At 41.8% G+C, this 17,680-nt stretch overlaps 1 protein-coding gene across 10 annotated transcripts in view; it reads right to left on the bottom strand.

The window, feature by feature from the left end:
• add1 (adducin 1 (alpha)) overlaps window positions 1-17,680 on the bottom strand; it is a 33,850-nt gene that overhangs the window by 6,515 nt on the left and 9,655 nt on the right. For 7 of the 10 annotated variants that reach the window (XM_050052506.1, XM_050052505.1, XM_050052508.1 and 4 more), the window contains exons 2-15: window positions 14,885-15,093; window positions 13,833-13,995; window positions 13,362-13,513; window positions 12,474-12,554; window positions 12,124-12,273; window positions 11,883-12,026; window positions 11,593-11,691; window positions 11,117-11,290; window positions 10,474-10,824; window positions 6,638-6,733; window positions 6,439-6,531; window positions 3,595-3,751; window positions 2,662-3,036; window positions 1,669-1,761 (exon numbers count right to left, since the gene is read on the bottom strand). In XM_050052506.1, coding sequence (XP_049908463.1) covers window positions 1,669-1,761; window positions 2,662-3,036; window positions 3,595-3,751; window positions 6,439-6,531; window positions 6,638-6,733; window positions 10,474-10,824; window positions 11,117-11,290; window positions 11,593-11,691; window positions 11,883-12,026; window positions 12,124-12,273; window positions 12,474-12,554; window positions 13,362-13,513; window positions 13,833-13,995; window positions 14,885-15,079 — 2,323 coding nt within the window. In that variant the 5' untranslated portion in view covers window positions 15,080-15,093. The remainder of the gene's footprint in view (window positions 1-1,668; window positions 1,762-2,661; window positions 3,037-3,594; window positions 3,752-6,438; window positions 6,532-6,637; window positions 6,734-10,473; window positions 10,825-11,116; window positions 11,291-11,592; window positions 11,692-11,882; window positions 12,027-12,123; window positions 12,274-12,473; window positions 12,555-13,361; window positions 13,514-13,832; window positions 13,996-14,884; window positions 15,094-17,680) is intronic. The other 3 variants (XM_050052507.1, XM_050052515.1, XM_050052514.1) reach the window with 2 other exon arrangements.

The raw sequence follows: 17,680 nt of genomic DNA on the forward strand, positions 1-17,680 counted from the left end.
AAGAAAATCTTAAAAAGAATGGTTGGGAACCATTCTTAGTAGACTCCAAAAAGATGGAGAATGGAAGTGAAGGGGTAAAGGACATACCATACATAGAGACATATGTTATATAACAACATTTCAGGTATTAGATTACACCTGCGATCAAAACTACTCATCTCCTTCCTCCCTCGTGCTGACTATAACTCATAAAGATGACTGATATGTTGCCAATTATTGATTAAATAAAGATTTAACTAACTTTTAGAGACAGTTCTTGTATCATCGTGGATGATACTGTTCACATAGGTGTAATCCAATAGTAATAAAGACCAAGAGGGGGACAAATAAATATAAAAGAACAAAAATAGGCCAAGACGTCTGCACTGGGGTCAGTCAGTAAATACTACTTCTTTTTTTTTTTAAAATACTGTATATCACATCTTTTCTATTCAATATTTCAGTGAGTGTTCTTTCAAACTATTTCCTGATATTATGTCTGGAGCATAGACTGTATGAAAATAATGGACGTAGCCACCGTGATGTCACCCAATGGTTTTTGGACTGCTGTTTGAAGCCTCGAATTTGGCATTTTGGCAGTCGCCAGTTTGGATTTTTGGAGCCAGAAGTGAGTGTGGAAAAGAAGGCGAGACTGTGGAGGAGCGAGGGGTAGATCTGACTTGCTGGACCTTTCCCGAACAGGACTCTCCCCACTCCCACTCCGTCACGGAGTGTAACTGGTTTCAAAAATCCAAGATGGCGATGGGCAAAATGCCAACCTTTACAGCTGAATGAAGCACACTAGAGTATATATACAGCCACAAGCTTTGGGACAAACTTCTCCATCTGCAGCAGAAAGAGAAACTGTTGTCACTTTTCTTTTTTTGTACGCAGTGTCTTTCATGACGAACACAATATAGCGTTGCATGTGGTCAGTTAGTCAGCAACCATGCAGGCATGCTGTTGGGGGGTTTTATAACCTACTTCCACTCTCTGCTACTTGGTTAGGGACAAGGAACCCTCCAAGTGAATACAGAAATGGAGTGGAAGCAGGTAGGGAGAGGGTGTAGTCGATGGTTTGGCAAAGGCCCATAGGCTTTGGTGATGCCTTGCAGACAGCCTGTCACACGATTATGAGTAGCTTTGAGCCTTAATAACATTTAAATGTGTGAATTAATAAAAAGTCAACCTCCGTACAGTTGTCATGAATGAGAACATTTGCTAAAGAGACCAAATATGTATTTTGTAACAGGCTGGAAACATGTTTATTTCTGCTATAACATTGGGCATTTTAACATGGGTGTTTGCGGACTCGCTCTTGGAGCCAGTCTCAAGTGGCCATTATGCGAAATGCAGTTTCTGGCACTAAAGTCCTGCATTTTTCCACCAATAGGTGCTGCAAGTATAAAAACCTGTATTTTTTTAATCTCTCGTAGCATAAAGCTGATTAAATAATCAAAACCTCTTGGCCTGTTATTACAGAAATCACAACATAGCACCTGGAGTAGTATTAATCATTAAAGACCACAACATGAACAGACCCCAAGACAGACAGGCAGGTGGACGGGCAGGAGGCTCCGCATTCCCTCTGTAGACCCTAGAAAAGCCCCAAAACCCAGCAAGAGGGCTGAAGAAACCCATGCTGAACCAGGCCGCATCAGGTATGTCGAGTATGTCGGGCCAACCTACCTTCCTCTGCTCTGACCGGGGTGCTGGGTGGCGTGGTGGTGGGTTTCTGGCTTTTGGCCTCCTCCTCCTCAGGCTCTACTAGCTGCTCAAGGTCTAAATGAAAACCAGCAGAAATAAAACTGTAAGAAGCTGTTCAGCACAAATAAATATAATCAAAATGCTCACTAAATAAATGAGCATTTAAGATATTTGTCTGTGATTTTGATTGAGCCCTCTAAGAATCTTAAGATGTCAACACCAACAACACCGCAACAGAAAGAAGGGAGGACACAAAGAACCAAATCAGGGAGGAAGCCTGAATCAGGAGAACACTGCAAACGCTTTCAAACAAAGTCTGAGTAAAAATCAACTTTTCTGAAGAGCCAAACAAACCAAAACTACCATTAGTTTTATTGGAAATCAGTCAGAGGCACAGAAGGGAGACCAACAGAGATATATCCAGGACAGGTTAGCAGGAACAGAAGGAGGACACCAATATTGATGTCCACATATGGGACGCTCTGATTGGATGACTGAGCTCAGACACAGCTTCCTTTAAAAGGTTAGCACAACACTCCACTGCAGAAGCGCTTTTAGACTTGCGGAGAGAGCACCCTCAAAGAGAGGGGATGGCTTTAAATATCAAAATAAGCTCGCTTTAAAACTCCTCACATCCTCTCTACTCAGCTCCTCGTCCAATCAAACTGCAGAATGGTGTCTGATCTGCCAGAACTCTGATGCCTAGTTAGGACAAGACATCAGAGAGAGGGGATGAGGGGAGAAAATAATCAAGCAAAGGCTTCGAAGATTTAACTGTGGGTGGGAAGGATGCTTGCGCGTGGTAAAACAACAGTAGCAGACTCCAAACCCCCAGAAAAAGGAGAGGACACAGCAGGCAGGGATTCCCACACTCCCAGTGCAGCGGTGTGTTTTAAGATGGACCAGGGCTGAGCAGGGGGAGGAGGGAAGCGGAAGGCCGGATTTAAGGGCATGACTCCGCTTCATCTGCTGTACCTGGAGCCTGATCTGACTGAGCTGCCTCTTTTACCGACGACTCCTTGCTGAGGGCTCGCAGCACGGCGCAGTGGAACTCCTTGTGTGGGGAATCTGGAGCAGAAAAAACCTCTTCTGCGGTCGAAAAAACGTCATCTGTAGAGTCTGCACCGCCCTGAGCTGGCTCAGCCTCACTGGAGAGGGCGAGGGGGGAAGAGGCCGGCTCAGAGGCTGGTGTGGCAGGTGTGGGAGGTGCAGGTGGAGCTCTCTCTAAGCTGGGTGAGTCAGTTGCAGACTGTAGAGGCGTGGAGACAGATGCCTGACCCCTCGGGAGCGTTTCAGGCTCGGGACGGGGCACGCTGGAGGTTGATGCCCCATTATCATCTCGTCGCTGTACTGTGAAGTCATGTGTATGTGTATGTGTGTGGAGACATAATATCACCAATCTGAAGATCATCAGGTTTTTGCATGACTTTGCAGGGAGGAAAACATTATTTCATTACAAGTATCTTTGAAAAAAAATCGTCGAATTAACATTAAGCTGAACAGTTCAGGTGATCTTTACTCAGTTCCTGTCTGAATCTATACTTTTAGTGTAGACTAATCTAACTGTATTTTCTTAAGGGAGGTCAAGGAGGAGCGATTACAGAAGACTTACACAACACATTCCCCCGTTAATGCAATGCTGTTTTACTCTGGGAAGGATCAAACAATTATTAGACTCTCATCGGCATTGTCATAAATGCTACCTCCACTAGTCATTATGTACATGTATCATTATAGGATCATTGTAGAATATAGCTCAGCAACCCAAGAAGAAAAACGTTTTATCTAATGTAGGGTTGTAAATTTATAATCCTTAAAAAGAATACCAAGGTAGAGGGGGTGTAGCAAGAAGTTTTTTCCCCACATTACACTGAGATTCATTTCATCTCCTCCACACATCCCCTTTACCTTCAGGGCCTTTCTGTTTCTGCTCCACCTCCTTGCAGTACTCCTCCAGCTCCTGGTCGGTGAGTTTGGTGAAGGGGTTGGGACCCTGCTTGCTGACGATAACCTTGGGCTGGTACTCCTTTTCGATGATGGCCTTGGACGCGGTCACTAGCTCCCCCTTCAGGACACACAGAAGAAAAGCAATGACAGATGAGACCCTGAAGGTAACGCAGACGACTGCATGTTACACATGGAAGGATTGAATATGTTGGAAACTAGAATGCTTGGAGAAAACTCACTCACTTAAACTGGATTATTAGATTAGAGGCAGTTTACACACATAACTATTATGCAGCGTGATCAGTATCAACCCTAGATGAATAAATGTATGTCTTCAGTGCACACATTAGAGCTAACAGGCTATTTCAAAATTCAGGAAGCACACGTCATTATGTAAAACAGCAGGTTACTATATTAGGAAAGAGCAGAGCTTTTCCTTTTTCAGTCCATACAGTAATACTGATGCAAAAAAGCCAAGCACTTACTGATTTGAGAAAGAGTTCAAGCCAAGAGCACACCAACAGGCGAACAGGAGGTAGTCAAGATGAAACATAAAAGGCATGACTGCAGTAAACTATATTGTGCTTCAAACCAAAAACAGTTTTAACAGTTTAAACTTCACTTACTCATTCAAGGACTTACTAGATGACTAGATCTAATACCTTCCCACCTTTACTTACAACAATACGTTTTGAAACAATGGTGAACATCTCTCCTTCAGACAGACTCATGACAGCAATATACACATCATCTTTCACCTCAAGGATCCTCGCTGACACAGACAAAATATTAACTGCATCCAAAGTTCTCAGGCTCTAGAGGTCTAGAAAATGGCCTCATGTTGCAGCACTATGATTCACTTCATCTAGACAAGCCAAGTGCCTATCTGGAGCCTCACAGGAATGACTGAAGGATGATGTGAAGTACAGGTGAATAGAATTTGTGACTGGAGCAGTAAGTACCTTTCTAATTGATTTAGCAGGACTATAGGAACCCTCGGACACATCGAGGCCATCAATAGTGTCTGTACAGTCAGACAGAGGGGCGTCCTGCAATAGTAAACCCAGTGAGGGAGGGGAGCACAACCCAGCTCTTAACACCAGCACATTAAATTGGCAGTCTGTCAGGCAGGCGTGAATGTGTGCAGACGTTTAAGAACATATCACCTTTCACACACTCACACACACAAAGGTGGAAAGAGTACTACTAAATCTCACTAGGGTACATATAATATTACCCAAGTAATCCTCAAGCACACGAGGCTACTACTTTAGGTAGGATATTTATGGTCACTGTGAAAGGGCCAATTTGTCAACCTGACCATGACCATTTTCACAAGAATACAAACTAATAAATCTCCCAAATGTAAAATTTGGAGAGATCATCTTTCAGATCATCTTTCCTCTCTGTTATTAAACAGAAACACAACTGTAGGTTTATCTATAACTCTAAAATAGTTACAATATTTTCCTCCATTTAAAGCTGTGTGAAATCTTGATAAAAGTAGGGTCAATTATTTTTGATTAGTTACTTTCCACCTCTGCACTCACACATACCATACAGACAAAGACAAGCACTGGAAATGCGTGCAAAGAGAGATGGTTCTGGAAAGAGATGTGGGGCTGTGGAAAGCATAGCAGTGATGGAGCAAAAAGCCAAGCTCATGCATTGTAAGCGAACCACAAGAGGGGGTGCTATACAATATTAGGCTTATAACCTCTGAGTGTTAACAAGGTAGTATATCAAGGGTGCCTTTGGTCTTACTATGGACATGCTGGGTGAAGTTTTAGGCACCCCTAAAACTTGACACGTTAAAAATAATTAGCAGCGGTTTTAATTTGCCCATGTCCTGCTCATCCAAAACTAAGAGCTGCCCAGTGAAGGAAGGGCAAATCATGCAAACTGAAGTAAAACTGTTAGCATTTCAATTTTCTCCTCTCAAAAGAGGATTAAGAGTGCATGCAAAGAAATAAAAGTACATTAGACTATAGTAGAGCTTTGATCGAGCCCAAAAATAAGGCCCAACCCCACATAAACCTGCTTAGTTTCAGTCCAAGCCTGACCCAGAATCAAACCACCGGCGGGTCGGGTCGGGCCTAATCGGACTCGGGCAGTGAATCAAAGCTCTAAACTGCACTGGGGATTTTTTTAAAACACTGAAAGAGACCAAAATGAACCAAACCAGCACTTGCAAACCAGTCTGCAAGTGCTGAGAGAAACAACAGCTTCAACTCTGAACTACCATAAAGAAAAAGGCAAAAAAATAAACACCAAAATAAGAAATGAAGTAGGAAAAAATATATATGTATGAATATGTATACAACCGGAGCTGGCAGGTTTGGAGAGCAGACTGAGGTTACCTCTCCGAAACACTACTCACCTGCCAGATTGAAAATCTCTGTGGTCAAAGAATAATGTGACAGTTATAAAGTCACCCCATGCTCTGGGACACAACATGGAGGACATGTTTTGCTCTCTGTTATTAGTGGTGAAGTTACTTCTTCAGAAACTGATGTCAGGCCAGATTACAGTGAATGGGTTTTGATTGCAACCAATTTAATTTATCAAAGCTTAGGGACAACTTCACGCACAGTATTCACACTTTACAGCATTTTGGTTTAAGGGGTGACTCCAGACCTGGACAGATTATGAGATTTTTTTAAAAATGAAATCCACTGAAACTGAATTTAAGACACCAAACTACAAAGATACTTAAGTATTTCATTAGTATGAGACTCATATTCATCTCCAGGTCAGGATAGCTGTAGCAGCGAGGCTTTTAATGTGCCAAGTTCACTCACTGACCTGGTTATAGGTGCGTTCCACCACGGTGCTGGCACACAGAACCTGTGACTGGGGCCCTGCTGTCTTTATGTCCTGCAGGTTCTGCTCCCGGATCTACAAATAACAACATTTTACCTCATAAATGAGAGATAAACACACAGTACATCCATGTGCATCAGCATCATTAAGTAAAGGCAGTAAAAGGAGAACAATGTGATACCTTATTCCTCATCTCCAGGACTTCTTTTGGGTTGGTGTTCAATGGGATGAACTGATTGGCTGCAGCAGCCTGGCGGAGTCCTTCCTCCTTTGTCCACTGTAAACACCACATGAAGTGTTAAAATAAATAAAACTAGATATACAGAACGGCATGAAAACCCAAATACAAAAATAGATTTAGACAAAATACTATGCAGGCTTCACAATACAAGAATCATGCGGAACTGAAATGGACAAAATTGGATGGCTGTAAAAAGGTTTAAATGTAAAAAGTGAACCAATGATGATGAGATTAATTTATATATTAACAGATTTAGTAGGGGACTGTTAAGCATTATTACCTGTATCACCTCTCTGATGCTTATTTATCACCCTGTGATATTAGACTGTATTTTCCCAGTAATGTGCGCTGATCACAGAATTCAGTCTAACATGTCTGATTTGGGTAGTGGGGTTCACAATCTCAGACTGGAGCAAGGACTAAATTATCTAAATGCAGAGTATTGGGGCAGTCCTGATACATGATCAATCCCATTTTTTGAATCATGTTTACTCAGAAACTGTTGCATAGAGCTGAAATGTCATACAAATTAAGACTATTATCAGGAAATGCTAGAAAACTACAGGCATTATGTTCACAAGGGCATATGTGTAAATGTAATTTCAGCATTTATAAATTATGCACATATATAATTTCACACAAAATATTTAATCAGTGTTCTGTAATTACATTTTTTACATTCATCTGGAAGAGTCAAACTAAAACACTACAAAGTCCCACATGAACCTGCACAAGCCTGCTGAAGTGAGAAATGAAATCTCACTGTGTTGACACTGTAAAAGTTTAACAACAGGTGTTTAAAAAGAGGTCAAGGAGCTGAGAAATGTTTTATGAGCATATTAGTTATGAGAAAGAGCTGTGGTTCATGATATTTTAAGATGCTGAGAAGTTTGTTTGACCCATCTTAGGAGCCCACAGAGAGAGGAAACACTGTTTTTAAATCCCTCTGGTGGTTAGACAACCTTTTTGGCTTACAGGAATACTTCACCCTCCAAATGGCCACTTGTGTAAAAATTACTCATCCCGCATTAGGTTGAATTCGTGAAGACAACTTTGATTTTCTCACATGCCTCCACAGTGAACAAAGAATTCAAAAACTAAGAAAATTCTTGATGAATTGAAGTCAAATGGGTCCATGGTTAACACCAGCAAAACTATTTTAAAAATCCATTCACAAACTCTCACACACAAAGTCTCATTTATCCAGCTGTATGCTCAGTACTTTCTAAACAGAAAGCCCTTTGCGACAGGGAACTGAACTTACCTATGCTCTCTTCAATACCAGACTCCATTGACAAAAACAGTAATTTTACATCACTGAACATGAGAGCTGTTGGTCTACCGCTGCCTCAATCTGTAGTTTGTGTCACTGTGTGACTTTGGTGAATCTGAAGTAACCGTTTAGAACACCAAAGTCACCCAAATACATAAACAAATTAGCTAATCGAAGCAGCCGTAGACCAGCAGCTAGTGTTCAGCGAGGTAAAATTACTGCTTTTGTCAATGGAATATGGCTTTGAAGAGAGCATAGATAGGTTTTACTTTCTGTTCAGTTTTTAAGATTAAGATTTTAGCAAAAATGCATGTTTGGGAAATACTGAATTTATACTGGATAATGAGACTTGGATTATACTCCATGAGTTGTATGAGAGTTTGTAAACTGATGTTTTGATATCATTTTGTATCCTCCTGTGACTTCAATATACATAAAATGCTCCCCCTTTATTTGGATTCTTGGTTAACCAGAGGCATGCGAGATTCAGTGTAACAAGGGGTCAGTAATTGGTATACAAATGGTCATTTCAGGGGTGAAGTATTCCTTTAATACTCCGAGGTATTAAGTGTTGGTGTTGCTCAGTCAGAAACTGAAAGAGACCTCACGCATGACGACAGTTTAAAGGTGCACAATAAGATGCAGCGAGTAAAGTCTAAGAGTGTATTCGTACTGCTGAAACCCATTTGTCATCATCATTGATGTACTATTAGAATCAAAAACAAACAGAAGGATCACACTGAAGATCAACTGAAAACATCACAGAATGAAAAAAGAAGGTGGGGGGGTGAGGGAGGGAGAAGTGAGGGGTGAGTGGGTGGGTGACAGATGATGAGGCTGGCTTACGAAGCGAGAGTGGCAGTGAGGGGTGAGCTGGCATCACCAAAGTCATTTCCCAGGCTGATACACAACAACAAGGACGACAGAGATAAGAGAGAAACAGACCCCAGGACACTCGCCCACATTGGGACAAAAAAAAGAAAGGAAAAAAAAAAGCCACAACGCTATAAACTAAGACAAGAGTGTATCTTTCCTGCAGTGGATGAAACCTTTTATTGTCTTGACATTTTCCTTTTATTGTGAAAAAAATAGCCCCATCTACTTTTCACAATGTTTTTGTAAACCTGGTAATGCTCAGCATGATTGGAGGAAAAAAAGTCTTTACCAGTTTCTTGCACCAAACTGAATGAGCAGTGGGTGAATATACAAATCAAATCTTCAGCTTTCATGCAAAATATTTTGTTTAACCTTTTTTTTTTTTTTTTTTAACTAGGCATGTAATTCGCGGGTGGAAAGCGTAAGCTCATGACTTCATTCCCGTGTTGACTTCAAGCTTGGCTGCTTAGCTGCCAAACCAGGGGCTAGATGAGGGAGGGTTTCTGGATGGAAGTAGCTGGGTTGGGGTTGGTTGAGTATGAGATGAACATGTAAACGCGATATACTCACTGAGAAAGAGTCTCACAACACAACATTTCCTACTTTCCCAACAGGAGATAATTGATTCAAAAGTCAGGTCAAATTTCATGGCTTTTTCCTCTGCTGTTATTTTTTTTTCCAAACAAATCCACTCATGCAGGCCTTGAGGTCAAAACCATTTTCAGAATAAACTGAAACCAGACAAAAATAGAGGAAACAGAAAAGTACAACTGGGAGCAGTTGAAGGTGTTTCAGGACAATAAAAATTAGAAAAGCAGGCTGCATAACTCCTTTGCAAGGGAAAGTTTTCTTTTTCTTTTTTTTTAATGTATCTGACATTATTCTGGCAATTACAGGTTCTTAGTTAGAGACATGCCACCTCCCTCATTTGTTTATTTAAGTCTTATAAATACGCTGTGTGAGCAGCCCACAGAGCAAACTCACACTGAGATGGTTTTGGTTGATATAGCCTCAGATCTCACCATACTTGCTTTCTCTATCCATTTCACTGAATCATATTTGAGCAAGTAAGTTACCAAAAGCTAACTTCAAGATGCAAAGATAAAGCTAAGAGTGTGTACTGCGGGGGACGGTGAGCAAAATTGTGGTTAGCAGCAACGTCACCGTGTCTTGCCACATTCACCTGTGCACTTGAGGACTCATGCCACACCCCTGCTGCTCGCTCCTCTGGGAAAAACATCAACACCAACAATGCATTTCACTACTACACATGCAGTGGGGCATGCTTTGGGCAGCTGGCCCGGCATCATGAAGCATTAGGGGACCAGGAGGGAAAGAGAGCAAAGAGGGTCAACGAATACTCACAGCTACGCTGCAAAGTAATTAACAGAGCAGAGTTAACTGCATTGGAAAGGTGGGTTAATAGGACACCTGAAATTACAGTGTGAGCGAGCCTAAAAAAGACAAAAAGTAGTGAACGAATGATTATACCGACTTCCAGTTTTAGATCTGTACTACAATTTTACTCCTCACTGTCCCCAGACTCTCAGGATGCCGACCACCTGCCCACTTCCACCAACAAGGTAGCTGTAAAATCTTTACTATGAACAATAAGGTAGGCACAGACCAAGCAGTTGGTTATACAGCTTGGCACGCAGACACCAGACGAGAGAGACTGCAGCAAGGGTTTGACGTGATCGTGTGTTATGTTCGTCCACACCTTAGGCTTCGACTTGGGGCTGCTGCCGTCGGGCCCGTCCTCGTAAGGCTCGTCGGGCCGGCCACCGGCATTGAGCCAGCGGGTCTTGTCACGCTGGCCGCGCTGGAAGCTCTGTTTCAGTGGGGAGCGAGCACCTGAGTCACTGTCCTCCCCGTATGAGTAACCACCGTGGGCAGAGGGAGGGATCTCCACGTCACTGTACTTTTTAGCTTTGTCTCGCAATGCCGGGCAGCGGTAAGGGTAGCCCGTCCTGTAGCCCTGGGAAACAGGAAGATAAACAACAGCAACAGAGGTTAGCAAATGTCAATATAGTAACTACCTATCAATATCTATAGCCAGACCATGTAACTACAGCTTTGTTTAAAAAAGCAGAATAACAAATTCTTCTCTCAAACACAACATTTAATTTACAGACAATAAAACACACCAGTTTGAATAAATTCAGCATATTGGAAGAATATTTGTCAGTAGGTGTCAAGTCATCAGAGAGTCGAGGTAATAATATACTCCCACTCCCCTGCAAAAGTTTCCCCTTTTCCTTTGTACTTACCAAGTTATCGAGCATTCTCATGAGTGCCTCAAACTCCTGCTCCCCGATTTGCCACTTAGGATGTGTGGAGGACCCGTCGCCAGCTGGCTCCGGGACCCGCGGGCGTGACTTGTATTTCGATGGGTCCAGCATCACCAGATTATCTGGCCCTCCAGCGCTGGCCAGTGTTCGCACCTGGAACAAATCGGGGCAAGGGATACCGACAGACAAATAACAGACAGATCCAGAATACAGAAGGAAAATAAAATGTGGACATGAGGACACACACAGACACATAAAGACACGTCAACATGAAGAAACATGAACGTATATGAAAATGTGGAGAGACAGGAGACAGAGACCATTGTTATGAAAAATGCAGACAAACGCGGTGCCAAATATAACAAGCAAAAGGAAAATACATGGTTCATACATCATACTTTGATCTTTGATATTTCAGAGGGAATATTTTATACAGAGCTCAGTGTGTGTCATACCTGGATCTCACAGGCAGTGACCAGATTGTGGATGTAATAGAAAGCTTCCTCCACTGTTTCGCCTACAGACACCAAGCCATGATTCCTCAGGATGAGCACCTGGGAGAGAGGGAAAATAAAACACGAAAAAAAGCACATTCTCATTTCTTCTTTGTGTTTAAAAAGTTATAAAATTAGAATGTATGATGACACTACTACATTTAAAATTGACATTTCCTTGGCTGCAGAAACCGTAGCCCTCTTGTATTCACTCTCACATACTCACACACTCTCACACACTCTGCTGTTACCTTGCTGTTTGGCCCGAGGTTCCTCTGTATCAGAGTAGTTTCTTCCTCATCCACCAGTATGCCATGGTAGTCATGATAGGTCACCTCACCCAGTGACAGTGCCTCAGGTGAGATGGGCAACAGGCCGCATTTCATGGCTGACACCTGCAATCAAACCAACAAGACAACGCAACATAAGACAACAATATGTTCGAATCTGTTCATATAGAGGCCGAACTACTTTGTATACTCTGTCCCTTACCGCAGCACCCGCAGGTGTGTGTATATGTACGATACACTTGACATCGGGCCGTGCAGCGTAGATGGCGGAGTGGAGGATGAAGCCGGCCTGATTGACCCCAAGATTGGTGCTGCCCCGGTCGACTATCTCACCATGAAGGTTTATCTTCACCTGGAGAGCAGAGCAAACCACAATGGGTTAATGAAAGCTGTAATTTGAATGACTTTAGCTTTGAATCTGGCAGTTCATTAATTTTATTACATTTTATCACATGAGAAGTGAAAAGAGAAATAAGGAAAATGGCTTCATTCACTGATAGAAAACAGAAGAAAGGACATGCAGTTCTATTAGAGATCAGCGCAGATTCTCACCAGACTGGAGGCGGTGACTTCACTGTACAGGAGCCCAAAGGGGACAATTAGGAAGCGCTCCTGATCCGAGTTCACCCTGACCTAAAACACCATAAGATAGTCAAGTTAGATTACAGTGTTACTTTGCAGTTCATTTCACTTACACCAAAACATACCCTCTTAGAACATATTCTAAACTTCCAAATAAGATACCCACATCGTTAAAGCCCACATGTATGTGTTGTAATTATATATAGCACTGAGAGGTTTTTTAAAGACTTGTTCTACTACTTTAGTCTGACACCCCCTCAGACAAAGAGGCATCTGCACCACCGCAAATCCCTCATAGGTTTTGGGTGATTTAAACAGGAGGTATACTCTTGCTGTGAAAGTCCGTTAATTAGTTAGCTGTGGGCTACAACTTGAGGCCTCTTTCTAATCTTGTATTTGTTGACACTTTTGGCAAATGGCACCATTAAAAGTATGTCAAATTTGCTATAAGCAGTTTCCTGTTTGCCATGTACATAAAGATGTACAGACAACTATCACTGGATTACTTTAATACTGAAGAAGGCAGGGAAGTTGTGGAGTTATAAATCCATGATTTCCAAGACAAACTATTTATGTTTATGGATGTTTAAAGTACCTTGATTGTCTCCATGACCTTTGTGCTAAACTGCTGCTGACTGTGTTGGTAAGCAGGCCAAATCTACAAGCCAAACTACAGTAACTGACTTCCTGTGGTTTTTAGAACACCAGCAACCTCCCCTCCTTTGCTCCTGTGCCACCCTGGAGAGGGATGCCTCACAGTTTGCTATCCTCTGCTTTAGTGGAACAGATAAAAACACTGAACTGCTGGATGCCAAATTCAATCAACATGGTTTGCATTAGGAAAGAAGCCCATCTTACTGTGAGGTGGTTGTAGATGAGCTCCGACCAGCTGAACAAGTCAGCGAGCCGATAGAAGGCAGCCAGCTTGCAGCGAAGCAGCTTCTCGCCCTTGTCATAGGAAATAGAGTCTGAGCCACGCAGATCATTCACTGGAGTCACCATACCCAAACCTGAGAGGAGGAGATGGAGTCGGACAGGAAGACAGGATTCGCTTACATGAAAGATGTAAAAAGGAGACACTACAAGAGCAAAATATTGAACACACAGCGCTCTGTACAGAAAGAGATAAAAACCATTTCTGTTTCCTTGTTAGCAGGAGAGACAAAGATCTCACAGATAATAATTAGATAAAGTCTGCTTACAGGAATCCAACTGGACTCGTTGTGCAGAAATTAACTTTGGCATACGGCGCATTACTCATTGTTCGCACACAAACATAGCGAAGCTGAGGTCAAAAAGTCGCACACACTCATTCTCTTCTTTGCTTACTCATGTTGAGCGCTGCCATGCCTCCCTGTGGTGCAGCGGGATACATGGAGGGCATGCTGGTGGTCATGAAGTCTGCGATCTGCTGCAGAGCCAGCAGGCTAGTGGGCGTCTTCCCCTTCTTCAGCTGATCCTGGATCATTGTCTCCAGCTCATCGCAGAATGCCTACCGTCATTGACGCAGATACAAACAAAAACACAAACAATTGTAAGCGCAAAAAACAAACAGTGACCCAAAAACATAACGGGTAAAAGACACACAGAGAAGGACTGTTCGAGGTTGAGAGGCTACTTCTGAGACTAGCATCTGGACCAACCTACTTTGAATAACATTATGCTTTTTAAAAGACACATGGCGGAGAGGTTGCCAGTTTATTAGGTACACCCGGCTAAAACTAATTACAGTCTAATACAACAGTCCCATACAACATAAATCCTACCTTTACGAAAGCTACAATGTTTAAATTGTTGAAACCATTTTTGAGCAGTTGATTCAGCTGTATGCTCATTGTGGAAGATGCAGTTTGTGGTGCTGTTGAACTGTATTGCATCATGCTGAGAGGTGTCTTATCTAACAACAGGACATTGCATTTGAGTTTCGGCTGGGTGTAAATAATAAACTGAGTGTAATTCAACAGTCCATAAAGGTGAGACTCAGACAAAGGTCATAAAAAAGTCACAGCTTAATGACTCTCTCTGTGCTGACCCAAAAAAATAAAGTAAAAACCTCATATCAGCACCACTCTGGGCCTTTTGTCAACACCTGAATACATCAGTGCTTTCCATACATACAATAGGCCTTTAAAACAGTGCTGCTCTCTGTCCTGAGTATTCAGCTGCTCACAGACACACTGTTGTGACGGGGAATTAACTGGATCCATCATGTGATGTTGAGAAGGCTGCTGCCTTTACACTAAAAGAGCCTATTCACATTCTAACATGCTGGTTATGTCGGCGTGTGACCGCAGTATTTTGTTAGTTATTGTGGTGAATGTTCAGCAGATGTAATGGATGCTACTGTTTCTGAATATATTTAATGTGTTTGTTTCACTAACCGGGCTCTGTAGTATCATGGACACCCTCTTCCTCTGCTCCATCATGTTGAAATCCTGCCGCAGGTCGGGTGCCATGTTTCTCTCCCTCTGGTACTCCGGGCTGCTCTCATCCACCCGGTCGAAGTACCGCTCCTTGTGGGGGGCTGTGGTGGGAGGGGGCGCCGTCACCACACCGGCACCTGAGTCGCCGTTCATCCTTGGCTGGCCTCCTGTACAGGGAATGATAAGCGATTACGATGAAGCTTTTTCTGTCAGTTGAAAACTTATAGATAACACACATCATGTCCCCATATATCTGTTTCTAGATAACTCCCTTATTAGGATTAAAAACTTGTCACAGATAAATAATACCTGTTATAAAAACACTCACTGTCTGCTTTAAACTTTTTGTATAAAATCATGACAGGCTTTTTTTAATAAATGTATAGATGAAGGCCACACATTTCATGAATAATAAAAAACATATATCAATAAGATGCTGACAGAGAAAAGAGGAAATGAGTATCATCAGTCATCAGACCATAAAGCCAATCACACCGACAACACTCGCCGCTACTTCCTGTCACGATCACGTGACCACTCTTCCCAGCTGAGATGTGTTTTCATTGATTTTCACAATGTGTTTCCTGGAATCACAACACCACTCAGCTGTCAAGGCTGGGCAAAGGAAAGTAAAACAGAAACTGGAAATACAGCCAGAGGTATCTCAGCATTCAGCCTGGAAAACATCAGGGGTTTAATGACATGAAGAGGACAGAGAGACAGATCTCCTATAGATCCATGTCCGTCCAGCTGGCTGGGTGTATGTGAGGATAAAACGTCTGCCTGTCGATCACCGCACAGACTACTCAGGCCCTGACTCTGAAGGGCACAGACAAACTTGTGAGCACAGGGAAATGTGTGTGTGCAAGCATGCATGGGTAATGGGGGGGAGGGGAGGGGATGATGCAGCCCATTAGTCGGCATGAATACGAGTGTTCAGCCAAAACTACCATGACAACTGCAGACCAAACCCAAAGCATCCAGCATCACACTGAGAGTTGGCAGAGACCCTCTCTCTGTTTCTGACTGCCTTTATTGGTGTTCTGAGGTTTTCCACGACATCAAACTCAACATTTTTCCATAAATCTCAGGTCACCTGCTCCAATCAAGGTTTTTGTGTTTTCAAGCTGTCTGGCTAATTCTAGGGCAACTATGTTTTGTCTGTTTTCACCTCATATACACATTAAATGAAGGGAAATTAAATAATCCAATGTAACAACATCGTAGAGAGAAAGCTGAAGTTGAGGAGAATACAGGATTAAAGCTGACTGGGTGAACTGTGTAGCGGATGGACAGGATGATATACCTTCATTTTATGTCTTTTTTGTGTTAGAACAATTATTTTATAACAAAAAATAATTGACAATGACCACAGATAACATATAAAAACTGTACTCTGTCTTTGGTAAAAATGGAAATATTAAGTGAAAACACGGTATTAAGAAATGTCTCTGCTTTTCACCTACCATTTGTTAATAATCACCTTCAAATAAATATAAAAATTAATTCATAATCTAAAAGAAGAAATAAAGTCCACACCAACTCGGGGGAGGGGGCCCATGGCAAATAAGCAAATAAGTGTTGTTTTACCTCATTTTCTTGTTTATTCTTTCATTAATTTCTATTCACTGTGCTGACGTAAACACCCATTAAGGTAGTAGCGGATTGTTCTTCAAACAGTATCCAGCAAGTATCCAAAATTTGTTATCATGTGGCTATCGGGGGCCCCTCTTCCAAAAAATGGCTATCTCCCGTGCTAGTTAGCTTTAACTGAAATCAGCAGTCTCTGCTCTTCAGTTTGGTTATTAGCTGTTTTTTGTAACTAGTAACTGCAAAATTATCACACTGTTTTCCAGGGGTGAGGGGAAAAAAATCAATTCAGTGTAGTATTGCAATATTTTTTCATGGCAATAGTGTATTGATACACGGACGCCAAGTATCACTTTTTTTGTTATATAAATCATTTATATTACAAATACTACTTAAACTTTTAATTGCCTTCTACAGTAATAAAAATCAGATGGTTTTCAGTCCTCTAGATACATGTTACAGCAATAAAAATGACTGAGGTGAGATAAATAGTCTGAAAAATCTGAAAAAATACTCAATACGCATTTTGCAACACGTTTAAAATTACAAGAAAATTGTATTGTGACTTAAGAACTGTGATGATGTCATATCGTGGGTCCTCTGGTGATTCCCACTCCTACAGTTTTCAATAAACTATACCATTCTATAGCATAAAAACAACAAATTAGATTTTGTTTTTTTCTTTAAGCTAATTTAGTCTAAGTCTACTCTTTAGTCTTTAAAATGTAGATACTATTTTTTGTGTCTCATATCAAAGGGCCATTCTAGATGTAATTCTCAACATCTTTACTCAAATATATTTATTGAGTATTTATACAAATGTTAAAATTAAATACAAATCCTTACGCCATCCAAGGGTGAAGAAACTCCAAACTGTGTCCAAAGAGGAGGTAGGTGGGACCCCTGCCTTTGTAACAATATTTGCCCCAGATTTCATAAAACCGAATCCTCTCACATTCTTCCCTTTGGTGTCTCCTCTCGACTGTTTTCCTTTAATCATTACTACTGTCTTAAACTGCAGTTACAAAAGAAAGATGACGAGAATCGCGAGCTTCATACTCTCATACTCTCTCTGCAAAAATTCAGGAGGGAAAACTCTGTTGCTCTGTCTCACTCGTGTGATTAGGTCATCAGTTATTGACAGAAAAAAATAAGGACATCAGC

This window comes from Epinephelus moara, chromosome 9 (assembly GCF_006386435.1).
Source record: "Epinephelus moara isolate mb chromosome 9, YSFRI_EMoa_1.0, whole genome shotgun sequence".
NCBI classification, from domain to species: domain Eukaryota; kingdom Metazoa; phylum Chordata; class Actinopteri; order Perciformes; family Serranidae; genus Epinephelus; species Epinephelus moara.